Genomic DNA, 13874 nt, shown 5'->3' on the forward strand with positions numbered 1-13874 from the left:
TTTTTTTTTTGCAGAAATTAAAAAAGTAACGGCTGCAGTGAGGAGAAAAAAAAAAAAGAAACTCCATACTTCTGGGAGTATCTAATTGTGTTTTTCAGAGAGAAGAGGAGGCAAAGATGGTGAACCTGTACTGGTGCTCGGTGTGACTAAACTGTTGTGTTTCTGCAGAGGACAGCACAGGACAGGAAATGGAGCTCAGCTTTCAGCCACTGCACCACACAACTGCCCACCTCTTGCTTTCTGACTTGTGATGAAGGCTTGAACCGTTACTTGTACTGTGAAGAAATACAAATTCGACTTTCTAAACTTTCAGCTCGGCCTGGTGTCTCAATGGGGACACACAGAAAACAGACAAATATAAAACGTAACTAGCGGACCTCCCACACATACTGTAACAGTGAGGGGGCAAACAAGTAGATCATGTCGGGAACAAAACAGTTTTGTGGTCAGGGAGACACAATTTAAAAGTATTAACACAAAAGGCATATCTCTTAATATTACTTTAAAAGACAAAAGTGCAAATTTTATTCCCTGTAATGAAAAACACAAAATTGAACTTACTGACAACTGGTGTTTTATAAACAAACATTCACCACACATAGCATTGAGGACCACATGTATAAAAATCCACGTTATTCCCACTTACCGGACAGCTGAACACAAGAATGTAAAGGCAATTTTTTTTTTTTTTTTAAATTTGAAATTACATTTTCCTGCACAATGGAACTTTTTTTTTTTTGTTGTTGAAATGCAGGCACATATAAAATCTTACTAAAATAAAACAGTCTTGATCTTTTGAGTAAGTTACCTTTCTAACACCAAGTTAGAGAAGTAAAATCTAAGTCTTATTAAACAGCCTGAGCAGCATCCCTGGGGTGGGTGTCCTCTTGCTATGCTTCTGTGAACTTTAACCGTGGCGCTGTGGCTTGTGTTCTGTCGGGTGGCGTCACCTCGAAGAGCTGCGTTCTTTGTTCACACAGTCGTCCTGGGTTGTGGAATCTCCATTTCCCATCATGTTACAGGTTCTTCTTTTTTTCCTGCGGTGGGTCATTGCATCTCCTTCAGAGCCAGATTCACCCTTCAGATGACAAAAAAAAAAAAAACACAATTAGGTGACGCGACTCATGCTCCAGCGGACACTCTGGCTACACAACCGTTGTACTGTTTATACTTACACGCGTACTTTAAGTAAATCTGGTGGCAGTGCCAGATATCATCACGGTGAGAAAACGTTCGGCTTCACTGTGTTGTGAATTGCTTGAAACATCCATTAACAATAGAATTACTAGAGCCTACGAAAAAACTCATAGATCTGGCCCACATTAAATCCGTTTGCACCTCTCTGCCAGCTTCTTTTGTCCTCTATAATGTGCCGATAAAGATAAGCTGCAAGCAGCCGGCTATTCCAACCGACTTAGAATGTGCACGAACCTCCCCCAGCTCATGCCAAGATTGACTATCTGGGAGTGAAGTGGAGTTTTAGAGTGGAAATAATAGATCATTATTTGGAACACACGCATTTCATGTGTGTTCCGTTTGTACAGTAATCTGTGTAAACGCATTTTTAAAACAAACGTTTTTTATATTTTAGTAGTAAACGACAAAACGTAGGCATAAACTATATAATGTATGAAGCCTGAAGTCCAAAGCCAAATAAACACTTTCACTAAAGGTTCAAGGAAAAAGACAACAGCTTCCGTGGCGTAGCGGTAAGAAAAAAAGCCGTGTTAGCATGTGACATTGACACGCATTTATTTTGACTGCCTCCGTGGTGCAACGGTATCAACTGTTGACTAGTAATCAAAAGGTCACGAGTTCGATCCCGCACGACTACGTTTTGAGAAGTGAACTGCTCTTATTCTTACTACTTTAGAATTATAAAACATACATTTGATTTCAGTCTGTAACAGCCGGTGTAAATTTATGATACTTGTAAAGGTTATCTTTGCTTTTTTTTTTTTTTTATTCAGTTTCATTCTCTGCTGTTTTCACATAAAGACGCGGTATAGCTCTGCAGTCTAATTGTGACTGCATTCTCGAACCAATGCTTGCAAACTGAAGTGTCTGCGTGCACTTGACAATCAAACAGAGGAAGCTCTGCAGTATACTTGTGACTTTATGGTGTAGAAAGATAAGTAAATAAAGTAAAACTAAAAAAAAAAGACGCTAACTTTGACAAGTACTATACATTTACAGTGGCTGTTACAGACGCAAATCAAATGTATGCTTTTAGTGTATAATATTAACAATAAGAACAGCTCACTACTGAAAACGTTTATTTTGGGAGATGACTCGAACCCACAACCTTCTGAATTGGAGTCAGCAGCTCTAACCAGTATACTACCCAAGAAGTCAGGACAACAAGCAAACACTAACCTGATTTCTTTTTGTTCGGTTATAGTCTTGGAAAAAAGTGCATTTGTTCTGCTAGTACTTGTATAAAGTGTTTCTTTGATATTTGGAATTCAGGCTTCACACATTATGGTTCACCGACAAAAGCACGATAGACATATGAGCCCTGACAAAACCGCGATGGACAAATGAGTGCCGACAAACCTGCGCCGACAAAATCGCCACAACAAAATCGCAAGAGAGACCAAGAGAGTGGGACGCGTACGTGCGCATTATGTACACATTATGTGCTAGGTTATAACTGCTGATGGCATGCCACGAACAAATAACTCAGTCGAGGGTTGGCATAACGCGTCGTATACAAAGCACAATTACCAGCAGTCAGGCAGCCAGCAAGTCTAAATACGCTCAACTATCGAGAGGTCTTGCTGCAATTCTTCCTACATATGCAGGGCGGGATCTTAAGGACTATCTGCGTGCCGTGCTGATGGCATGCCGCGTCTCATAATATTGACTTCTAAAATAAACATTATTATATATGCTTTAAACTAGTAATTCATATTTAATGAAACTTTCGAAATTTTGTCGCCGCGTTTTAATCTGCGCTATTTTGTCAGCGCTCATATGTCTATCGCGCAAATGTCGGGTCACACACATTATACACTTCATGTCTATATTTTGTCAATTATTCCTAAAACATGAAAAACGTTTCTGTTTTAACAATGGGTTTACTGTGCAAAGATTTTTGTAGACACGGAACACACATGAAATGCATGTGTTCCAAATAACGATATAGTATTCATAAAAGGTGTCATTTTGCTTGACTTCTCACTCTTTACAACTCTAAGCAACTGACACGCAGGTAAACAGACTTGAGCTGAGAAAACTGTGCAGGGTGGGAGGACATGATAGCAGGCTGCTTGCTCTTTGCTGCTTATCCACACATTTACAGGACAAAGGGATGCTGACTGAGAGGTGAGAAGCGATTTAAGGTGGGACGGATTTTTGAGTTTTTTTGTGGGCTCTAGTAATTCTAGTGTTAAATTCTGAGGACAACTTGCCGCAATATCTCAGAAAAAGGATGTTTAGTGATTAAATCCATCAATCCAGGGATGCGCCCATTCCAGCTAGAATCGGGCATGAGGAAGAAACAATCCATGGAATAGGGCATCAGCTCATCGCAAGGTGAATACAAGCACACACATACACTGGCGTCACTTTAGCGTCACCAAATCTGCATAACTTTGGAAGGAAACTGGAGCACATTGTGGAAACCCAGAAGGAAAACATGAGAACTCCAGGCAGGGAATACCAGCGACGTGACTCGCGGGAAAACAGCAGCGCTACTGCTCTGCCAGCGTGCCGCCCCCATGTGTGTAATTATTAACAGTATTCATTATTTAAACAAAATTAATTCAAATTCAATTCAAGCACTTTATTGTCATTGTGTAACACAACAAAATTACTTTTTGCAACAGCCCCAAGGTGCATTTAAAGATAAGTCAAATAATTCAAATATGTTGTATACAGTGATTAAGTAACCAGAGCAAATTATTATTGCTCAAAGTACAGCAGCATAAATTGTAATTGCACCTGTTAACGCATAGTGCATTAGTATATTGCATATTACCAATATAGCGTATTGCACATATTCAATTAAAAATGATCTGTGAATTTCCCCTTGGGATTAATAAAGTATCTATCTATCTATCCATCCATCCATCCATCCATATCTATCCATCCATCTCAGACCGAGGACATTCAGAGTTCAGAAAGTTTATGGCAGATGGGAAAAGCTATTTTTTAATCTGTTTGTGCCTACATGGATTGACCGAAAGTGTCTGCCTGACGGGAGGAGCTCAAACAAAGAATTTCCAGGATGAGTTTTGTCCTTGAGAATGTTTCTGGCCCTTCTCACACGGCGAGTCTTATACAAGAGATCGAGTGATGGCAGTTCAGTCCCAATAATGGCCTCTGCTGTTATTACGACCCGCTGCAGGGCTTCTTTAGCAGCCTTGGTGCAGCTGTTGTAGATAATTTTCATTAGAACATTAGAACACTCGAGACGAGAACAGGCCATTCAGTCCAACAAAGCCCGCCAGTCCTATCCACTTATTTCTTCCAAGAAAACATCTAGTCGAGTTTTGAAAGTTCCCTAACGTCTTACTGTCTACCACACTACTTGGTCGCTTATTCCAAGTGTCTATCGTTCTTTGGGTAAAGAAAAACTTCCTAATGTTTGTGCGAAATTTACCCTTAACAAGTTTCCAGCTGTGTCCTTTTGTTCTTGATGAACTCATTTTAAAATAACAGTCTCGATCCACTGGACTAATTCCCTTCATAATTTTAAACACTTCAATCAGGTCTCCTCTTAATCTTCTTTTGTTTAAACTGTAAAGGCTCAGCTCTTTTAATCTTTCCTCATAATTCAACCCCTGTAGCCCTGTACCAGGCCATCATGCAGTTAGTTAAGATGCTCTCTATAGTGCATCTATTGAAATTAACCAGCAGCTTTTGGGGGAGGTCTGTAAAATGTAACATACATACTTTAATACATTTCATCATGACAGTGATATCAAGTATAAACCTAAGAATTCTAAATGTGCAGAGAGTTGGAATATGGTAAATTTAATGTGTTCTGTGTGATGATCTATTGCGGCTTGCATGTGCTGTCAGGTCAGGAGGAAGCCCCAGAAACACGTAGCGATTAACAGCTGGGTCGGTTTTAAGGTGATGTTTACGACGGTCTACTTTAACGATAAAGTAAACTATGAGATTAAAGTGGACATTTTGAGATTAATGCCAAAACTTCCACTTTAATCACAAAATACATCTTTTCACCGTGCCTTAATTTTTTTTTCTCTGTGGCTCAAATACAGCGCCGTACATTCTGTTGCTGTTGTGAAGTTGCCACAAAAAAGACGGCACAGAAGATGGTTATGAGAGACCTTTAAAATGTATCGCATCGTTACAATGGGGAATATGTGACACTTGAATATAAAAGCAGCACAAATGCATTTGTATGTCAGCATTTTGCTTTACCACATCGAACCATTCGTCAAACATCAAAGCGCATACATCGATCTCGTAGGATCTGCAGAGCGACTTTCTGTCACATGTGGACAGTAGCAGCTGCTTTATTGGCTAACACGGTCCTTCAAAAAGCACACGGGAGAGCCACGTAAAGCTAAAGATTAGGAGTTAATTAAAAGCTAGTAAAACCATTAACAGGAACTCCTACTTGTGAATATCCGACATGCTTTGACAAGAAGGTCAATTCACTTGTGCGATTTCACAAACTGCCTCTAAATAATCCTGAAGTACGGCAGTTCCAAATCTGAATATAAATGCACTTACACGAATACAATGCTAGTTCATGTGTGAGCGCATTCTATTTTCAATCACGAGTGTTTACTTGGCGATATTTTAGCAAAAATGTGTGTTTGGGATGTTGTGTGCTTGCCATGTGGATTATGTGACACGAGTAATTTGAGATTTTATTTCCCCATGGATGTCTTCAATACCATTTTGCTGTTGTTCAGCCTTAGACATCATAAAAACATTGGTATTTTTTTTTTCCAAAAGACAAGATTAAAAAATTTTCAAGACCATCACTGCAAATTGCGAGAATGTCAGAGAGGGTGAGAGAGAGAGAGAAAAGCAAACAATCAAGCACCATGCGGGAAGCATATTATTGAGGAGTTTTAGTTAATATGTAATACATGCTCTGATTATTAAAATTAAAACACCCATTGTCCGCAGAACTCCGCGAACCAGCGAAAAATCCGTGATATATATTTAGATATGCTTACATCTAAAATCTGTGATAGAGTGAAGCCGCGAAAGTCGAAGCACGATATAGCGAGGGATTACTGTATTGTTCAAAAGCCTAGAGGTCCGTGTCGCACTACAGCTCAGATAATTGGAGTAACATTGTTACATCAGAATTGTCCCACTGAGAGCTACCATTCCAAAGAATATTCACTCATTTCTCTTCTGCCCCAGAGCATGCGAGTTAAGCATAAAAATGTTTGGAAAACAGTGGGATGCTAATTAGGCGAATTTCTCATATTCCAGAGTCTGCCAGCATGGGCAAATATGTGGCAAATGATGTTTAATGTAAATGTGAAGATTTACAATAGAAAAAGAAGTATAAATAATAGCTCAGAGCTTAAAAGAAGACCTGGGATTCATAGTTTGCTTGATGATATCTACAACCAGATAGTCAGTGATTTTCTAACCCACTTAGTCCTGAAGAGGGACGTGGGGTCCTGCAACCCTGTTCAGAACTAAGGGCACAGGACATTGAACAAACCCTGGACTGGGCGATAGTCCATCGCAGGGCAAACACACCCACCCACACAGCATACACAAGGGCCCATTTAGAAACGCCAATTCACCTAACTGTGGGAGGAAACACGGGGAGAACATGCAAACTCCACACAGTGAGGACCCAGGACCCTGGTCTCCTTTACTGTGAAGCAGCAGGACTACCACTGCGCCACTCACAACCAGATAGTGCAGTGACATAAAGAAAACAGAATGCCAAATTATAGCTTTTATAGCACAAACGTTGCTGGTTTAGTATTTTGTGGTTGAAAGAATCAACAGGATGATGTGAAATCGCGTTCATGATCAATCCCCCTCTTCAAACAACATGACAGCAAGCTTGCATGTATGCAATCAGAGCTGGCTTTCGTCAGATTGTTGAATGTTTCTTAAAAACACGTCCGAGTCCATGACTTTCTTACGAGTCCTGATTTTTAGACACAAAGGTAATGATTACTATTGGTAGCCATGTATCAGATTCCCTCGCTAGCCTGTCCTTGCCGTGCCACATGTACACGTTTAAATTTAGCATTATTAATTTACCTGTATTAACATGGGGATAGGTCATATTTTTTGTTGCTCACTGACACTTTAACACTTTAAACAAATGTCAAACTACAGTAAAGTCAGAGTTACCTCAGAGGCTGAATCAGAGGAACTGGAGCTAGAAGAGCTGGAGGAGTCACTGGAACTATCTGATGCAATTCCTGTTGACTCTTGGAGATCAACGGCATCTGCTAATGCTGCCAACTCCGGCCGTTCCTGCTTCAGTATCCTGACATAAACAAAAAGATCATGTGAATAATATAAATATGTTGGTATTCATTTCATTTAAAGTATGTTAATAAATACAAAATCATCAACAGGATAGGATATGAAGGTACAGAAAAGGTTTGGGGCCTATTCAGTTTGGGAACCTAGGGTTGGATCTCTGCTGTTTCCAGATGTTGTCCTCTTGGCCCGATAGGATTGTAATCTCTGATTGGCACAGAAACACTGAAATATCCAAAGGAATAAAAAAAATCTTTGTCAGAATTACAACACAACTAATTCAGAGCACACATTTTGAGGGCCAACCTACAGATGGCATGATATAATTTTTTGTTTTAATTGCTTACTCAATGTTTGTAGTGATAGCTGGGAAAATTTTATAATCTCACATTTTCATGAAGAATGGAGATAAAAAAAACTTTGACAGAATGGACATCTATGAAGACCAACAGAGGACCAGATCAAATAATATTAACAACATCCATTAAAAAAACAACTCCACCTGTCAAGTTACCATGTGATGTGCTTACAACATGCAGAAAGCATGCATTTGCATGTTAGAATACTGTTAAATAAATATTTCCTGACAATCAGAGCAGTCCACACAGAGGAAATAAAGTAATACAGGAAAGAGCTTTGAACTTGAAGACCTGCACAACACAGAGTGATGAACACACGACTCTTATTCAATAGTCCACCCTCAAAATGATTGTTTTAAATGTTGTTTTTCATCTTCATTTCAGAAAAATGAACAACAACATTTATTTATATAGCACATTTTCATACAAACAGTAGCTCAAAGTGCTTTACATATTAAAGAATAGAAAAATGAAAGACACAATTATAAAACAAAATAAATCAACATTAATTAACATTGAATAAGAGTAAGGTTCAATGGCCAGGGGGGACAGAAAAAACAAAAAAACTCCAGACGGCTGGAGAAAAATGAAGACAGTAGTTTCAAAACAACCATATGCATTTCCTTTCTCACCCTAGGAATACACTACATTTAACACTGATTACAACATATGGGACACTTTACATAACACAAAGAGAATTTGCATCGTGTCAGAACAAATTACCGCCTAATTATTTTACGGCTGATTTGACACCCACTCATTTCACGTGGAATTTTAGCTACCTAATTAAAGAGCAGATTTGTGTAAAGCCGAAGGGCACTGGAAACAGGAGTCCCTAAGGACATGCGCTTATATGCTTACTCTTGTTATCTCCACAGACACAAGTAATGAACCAACATGTGGGTGGATTAGAACATCACTTAAATTGGAATGTGTTGGCTTGTGATCCAATATCCGGCCAATCGTCTTTTTACACAGCAGTGACTAAAAAAAACAGCAGCAGGGACGGAATTGATAGCTGAGCCTTTACAGCGGCGATTCCCAACATGGGGCGCACGCCCCACTGGGGGGAAATTCAAGAATTTAGGTACGTTAAACAATGTATAAAATGAAAAAAACAGAAACTCACTGTTAAAAATGATAAAAAAAAAAAATAATAATTTTATTTTTTTACACAGACATTTCTATATTTATATAAACATAGAAGGGATGGTGAAGAACCCTTTAATTTATGATTTTACAACCGGTTTGGCTACTTAGAAATCGTTTTTACCATTTAAATAATATGAATTGTAACAATGATTATAAAATTTTGCAATATTACAAAAATATAAAATATCAAAATATTACAGAGCAGTGGTTCCCAAACGTTTTTTGGTCATGCCCCATCTAGGCCTCTCTAAAATCATGATGCCCCACTGTAACCTATACCTTATTCTTATTATTACCTGTTCAAAAAGTGAACTCCTACTCACATGGAGGAAGCCCATAATGTCATTAATTTGATCTAAACAAGCTTCCAAAGAACATGGAAACAAAACAGGGAAAGGAGAGTTGAAGTACTGACAAAGAAATCACTAAGAAATCAATTTTTTTATATATATATATATATATATATATATATATATATATATATATATATATATATATATATATATATATATATATATATATATATATATATATATATATATATATATAAACTGCTCAAAAAATTAAAGGAACACTTTGAAAACACATCAGATCTCAATGGGAAAAAGAAATCCTCCTGGATATCTATACTGATATAGACTGGGTAATGTGTTAGGAACAAAAGGATGCCACATCGTTTGATGGAAATGAAAATGATCAACCTACAGAGCCCTGAATTCAAAGACGCCCCAAAAATCAGAGTGAAAAATTATGTGGCAGGCTAGTCCATTTTGCCAAAATTTAATTGCAGCAACTCAAAATTGTACGCAGCACTTTGTATGGCCCCTGTGTTCTTGTATACATGCCTGACAACATCGGATGAGATGGCAGATGGTGTTGTGGGGGATCTCCTCCCAGATCTGGACCAGGGCATCACTGAGCTCCTGGACAGTCTGAGGTGCAACCTGGTGGCATTGGATGGACCAAAACATAATGTCCCAGAGGTGTTCTATTGGATTTAGGTCAGGAAAGTGTGGTGGCCAGTCAATGGTATCAATTCCTTCATCCTCCAGGAACTGCCTGCATACTCTCACCACATGAGGCCAGGAATTGTCGTGCACCAGGAGCCACTGTACCAGCATAGGGTCTGACAATGGGTCCAAGGATTTCATCCTGATACCTAATGGCAGCCAAGGTGCCTTTGTCAAGCCTGTAGCGGTCTGTGTGACCCTCCATGGATATGCCTCCCCAGACAATCATTAACCCACCACCAAACTGCTCATGCTGAATGATGTTACAGGCAGCATAATGTTCTCCATGGCTTCTCCAGACCCTTTCACTTCTGTCACGTGCTCAGGGTGAACCTGCTCTCATCTGTAAAAAGCACAGGGCACCAGTGGTGCATCTGCCAATTCTGGTATTCTATGGCGAATGCCAATCGAGCTGCATGCTGCTGGGCAGTGAGCTCAGGGCCCATTAGAGGACATGGGGCCCTTGGGTCACCCTCATGAAGTCTTTCTGGTTGTTTGGTCAGAGACATTCACACCAGTGGCCTGCTGAAGGTCATTTTGTAGGGCTCTGGCAGTGCTCATCCTGTTCCTCCTTGCCCAAAGGAGCAGATACTGGTCCTGCTGATGGGTTATGGACCTTCTATGGCCCTCTCCAGCTCTCCTAGAGTAACTGCTTGTCTCCTAGAATCTCCTCCATGCCCTTGAGACTGTGCAGGAGACACAGCAAACCTTCTGGCAATGACACGTATTGATGTGCCATCCTGGAGAAGTTGGACTACCTGTGCAACCTCTGTAGGGTCCAGGTATCGCCTCATGCTACTAGTAGTGACACTGACTGTAGCCAAATGCAAAACTAGTGAAGAAACAGTCAGAAAGATGAGGAGGGAAAATGTCAGTGGCCTCCACCTGTTAAACCAGTCCTGTTTTGGGGTCATCTCATTGTTGCCCCTCTAGTGCATCTGTTGTTAATTTCATTAACACCACAGCAGCTGAAACTGATTAACAACCCCTCTGCTACTTAACTGACCAGATTAATATCCCATAAGTTTCATTGACTTTATGCTATACTCTGATTAAAAAGTGTTCCTTTAATTCTTTTGAGCAGTATATATATATATATATATATATATATATATATATATATATATATATATATATATATATATATATAAAAAAGTTAATGTGTGTGTATGTATGTTCCAGCATCACGTCCGAATGGCTGGAGCGATTTTCATGATACTTGGTACACATGTTTCTCAATGGTCAACTAAAAATACTGTAGAGTCAAATTGGCACTAACCCACCCCCTTCTGTGTAGGGTAGGAGGTGATCTTACGGTCTTGTACGCATGTTATCATTCAGTTGACACTCAGAGCGACCACCAGAAGGTGAACTGGAGGTGACTGCCAGCATTCTTCAAGTTTGAGCATCACCACCGCGCGCCCCTGTTGGCTTTGAAATTAAACAGAGTTCCATTCGTGCAAGTGTGTGTGCGTCTGGCCCGGAAGTGAGATGTAGAGTCGGGGTGAGAGCTCCAGCTCCGAGGATACGCAAGCGAGGCCAGCACACCGGCAAAAGGAAACCTTCTAAGAAAGACGGTCGCTTAGCTGCTAACGCACAAACGATGCAAGCACGTCGGCAACTTCAATCCTTCTAGCAGAGAGATGCCCAAAGTAGTTCTGACAATTTCAATACTTTCTACGATCCCAATGCTGCTTACACAGTTAGTATATAGCAGGGGACTTCCAGCATTCTTAATGTTTGAGCGCAACGGCGCCCGCCTGTTGCTTTTCAAATTAAATAGAGTTGGCTGGTTCCGAGCGTCAACTGGATGATAACATACACACAAGACCGCAAGACGAGCACATTAGTGAGTCTTTATTGTTTTTTAATGTATTTTTAAAGTTGTGTTTTCTTTTGTTTTTTTTTTTCTCAAACATTTAAATAAAATAAAAAAAAAACACTTTATTTTCCACCCGGGCAAAGCTGGGTATTATACGTACATACATACATAAATATATTATATATAATATGAAGTAATATGAAATACAGCAAATACAGTTTTGAAAACGTAAGAGACGTGATCTTCATAAATATAAAATATCATTTTATATTTTTGTTATATTGCAAAATTTTACAAAATAACATTAATGACCACTTTTTCTGTAATATTTTGATCATTTTGTATTTTTGTTATATTGCTAAATTTTATAAAACAACTTTAATGACCACTTTTTCTGTAATATTTTGATCATTTAATATTTTGTTATATTGCAAAATTTTATAATCATTGTTACAATTCATATTATTTTAATGGTAAAAATGATTTCTAAGTAGAAAAACCCAAACCAGTTGTAAAATCATAAATTAAAGGGTTCTTCACCATCCCTTCTCTATAAAAAATAAAAACAAAATTTATTTGTTTTTTCTATCATTTTTAACGGTGAATTTCTGTTTTTTCATTTCATAAATTGTTTAACGTACCTAAATTCTCGAATTGCCCCCCTAAAAAATCAAATTGTGCCCCACGATGGGAATCACCACTCTAGAGGCTATGCTGCCTGTCTGAATAATAATAAAAAATAAAATAAAATACATAAATCAATAGTTTGAGGCAGCCATTTACCTGTACCATTTCCGAGAGAGCTTGGGTCTACCTCTGACAGTCTTGTGCCACACAATTGGAAAGTTGGCAGTGCTGGCAAAGTTCTGCGTCACAGCAATAGTCACATCCAAATTGAGAACAACGTGCCACCAGCCCCCTGTAGATGCAGAGCAATACATTTGGTTATAAACATAAGTGGACCTTTATTATCACCATAGTATTCACGAAGCAGCTGTTTCAATAGAACACATCATTATTTCCCCCACACACAGAAATTATATAAATGATGAAAATCCATAGCCATTTCTCATGCTGCCCTTAACATTTTTCGAAACTCATGCCGTGAAAACTGTGCATGGAGATGGCTATCTTTGTATTTATTTCACTTGCTAACGCTTTTGAAAAGCTGTACTTTAAAGGTAACACTTATTGCTTACTTTGGGTGTTTGAGCAATGTGCGTAAAATCAACTTAATACCATTTGCTATTTAAGTGTTTCTATTATTTATATATTGTCTTGTGCACTGTGCGATTACATAGACATTAACAGGATGAGCACATTTCCTTGCAATTCCTCTGCACTGATAAACCAGTCAGGCTATTTCTTCACTAAGATTCACTACCCCGTTGCAGCCGTCTGTGATCCTGGAATTAAGGCAGGTGCCCCAGCTGACTGCGAGACCGACAGCACTGACTCCTTGAGGACAAAGCCTAGAAACAATGACGAATGACTTAAGCATGTTTATGTGACGTAGAACGCCCAGAGGTGGCTGGGAAGTCTTTTGGCCTTGGAACCCCTGCAGATTTTGTTCTTCCTTCAGCCTAACTGGAGTTTTGTTTTGTTTTTTCTGTCCTCATGGCTATCTAACCTTATTACTGTCCTCATCTTTTACAATATTATATTGTATATAAGGACACTGCTCTTCTACAGATTATATATTTAAGCTTAAGATTTTATTATTTTTTTCTTTACTTATTCATGATTCTTATCTAATGTTATTTGTTTTTTCTTTTCTAGTAATTTCCTCTTTGATATCTTGTAAAGCAGTACATTCTTTGTAAGAAAATGTGCTGTAGAAATAAATATCATTGCTGCTGCTGTTGTTGTTGTTGTATTGTGCAGATCCTCACACATTTGTTCAGCTAAATACCATGAATGTCTTTTGGACAATAAGAGAATAATGGAGTCTTGGCACACAATTTTCATACCCAGCGCATCTCGTATTTTTCAAACAAGCCTTATCCATTACTAGCCGTCCCCCACGGCTCTGCCCGCATAGTAGTGAAACAGGACAAACTTCAAAAATCAACAAACAAA

General features: G+C 38.9%; 1 protein-coding gene across 1 annotated transcript in view; it reads right to left on the reverse strand.

The window, feature by feature from the left end:
* Nucleotides 1-13874, reverse strand: part of jmjd6 (jumonji domain containing 6, arginine demethylase and lysine hydroxylase) — a 36719-nt gene continuing 22845 nt past the window's right edge. The window contains exons 4-6 of the mRNA XM_039739978.1: nucleotides 12579-12714; nucleotides 7318-7456; nucleotides 1-1078 (exon numbers count right to left, since the gene is read on the reverse strand). Of these exons, the coding sequence (XP_039595912.1) occupies nucleotides 947-1078; nucleotides 7318-7456; nucleotides 12579-12714 (407 nt within the window). The 3' untranslated portion in view covers nucleotides 1-946. The remainder of the gene's footprint in view (nucleotides 1079-7317; nucleotides 7457-12578; nucleotides 12715-13874) is intronic.

This window comes from Polypterus senegalus, chromosome 17 (genome assembly GCF_016835505.1).
Source record: "Polypterus senegalus isolate Bchr_013 chromosome 17, ASM1683550v1, whole genome shotgun sequence".
Taxonomy (NCBI): Eukaryota; Metazoa; Chordata; class Cladistia; order Polypteriformes; family Polypteridae; genus Polypterus; species Polypterus senegalus.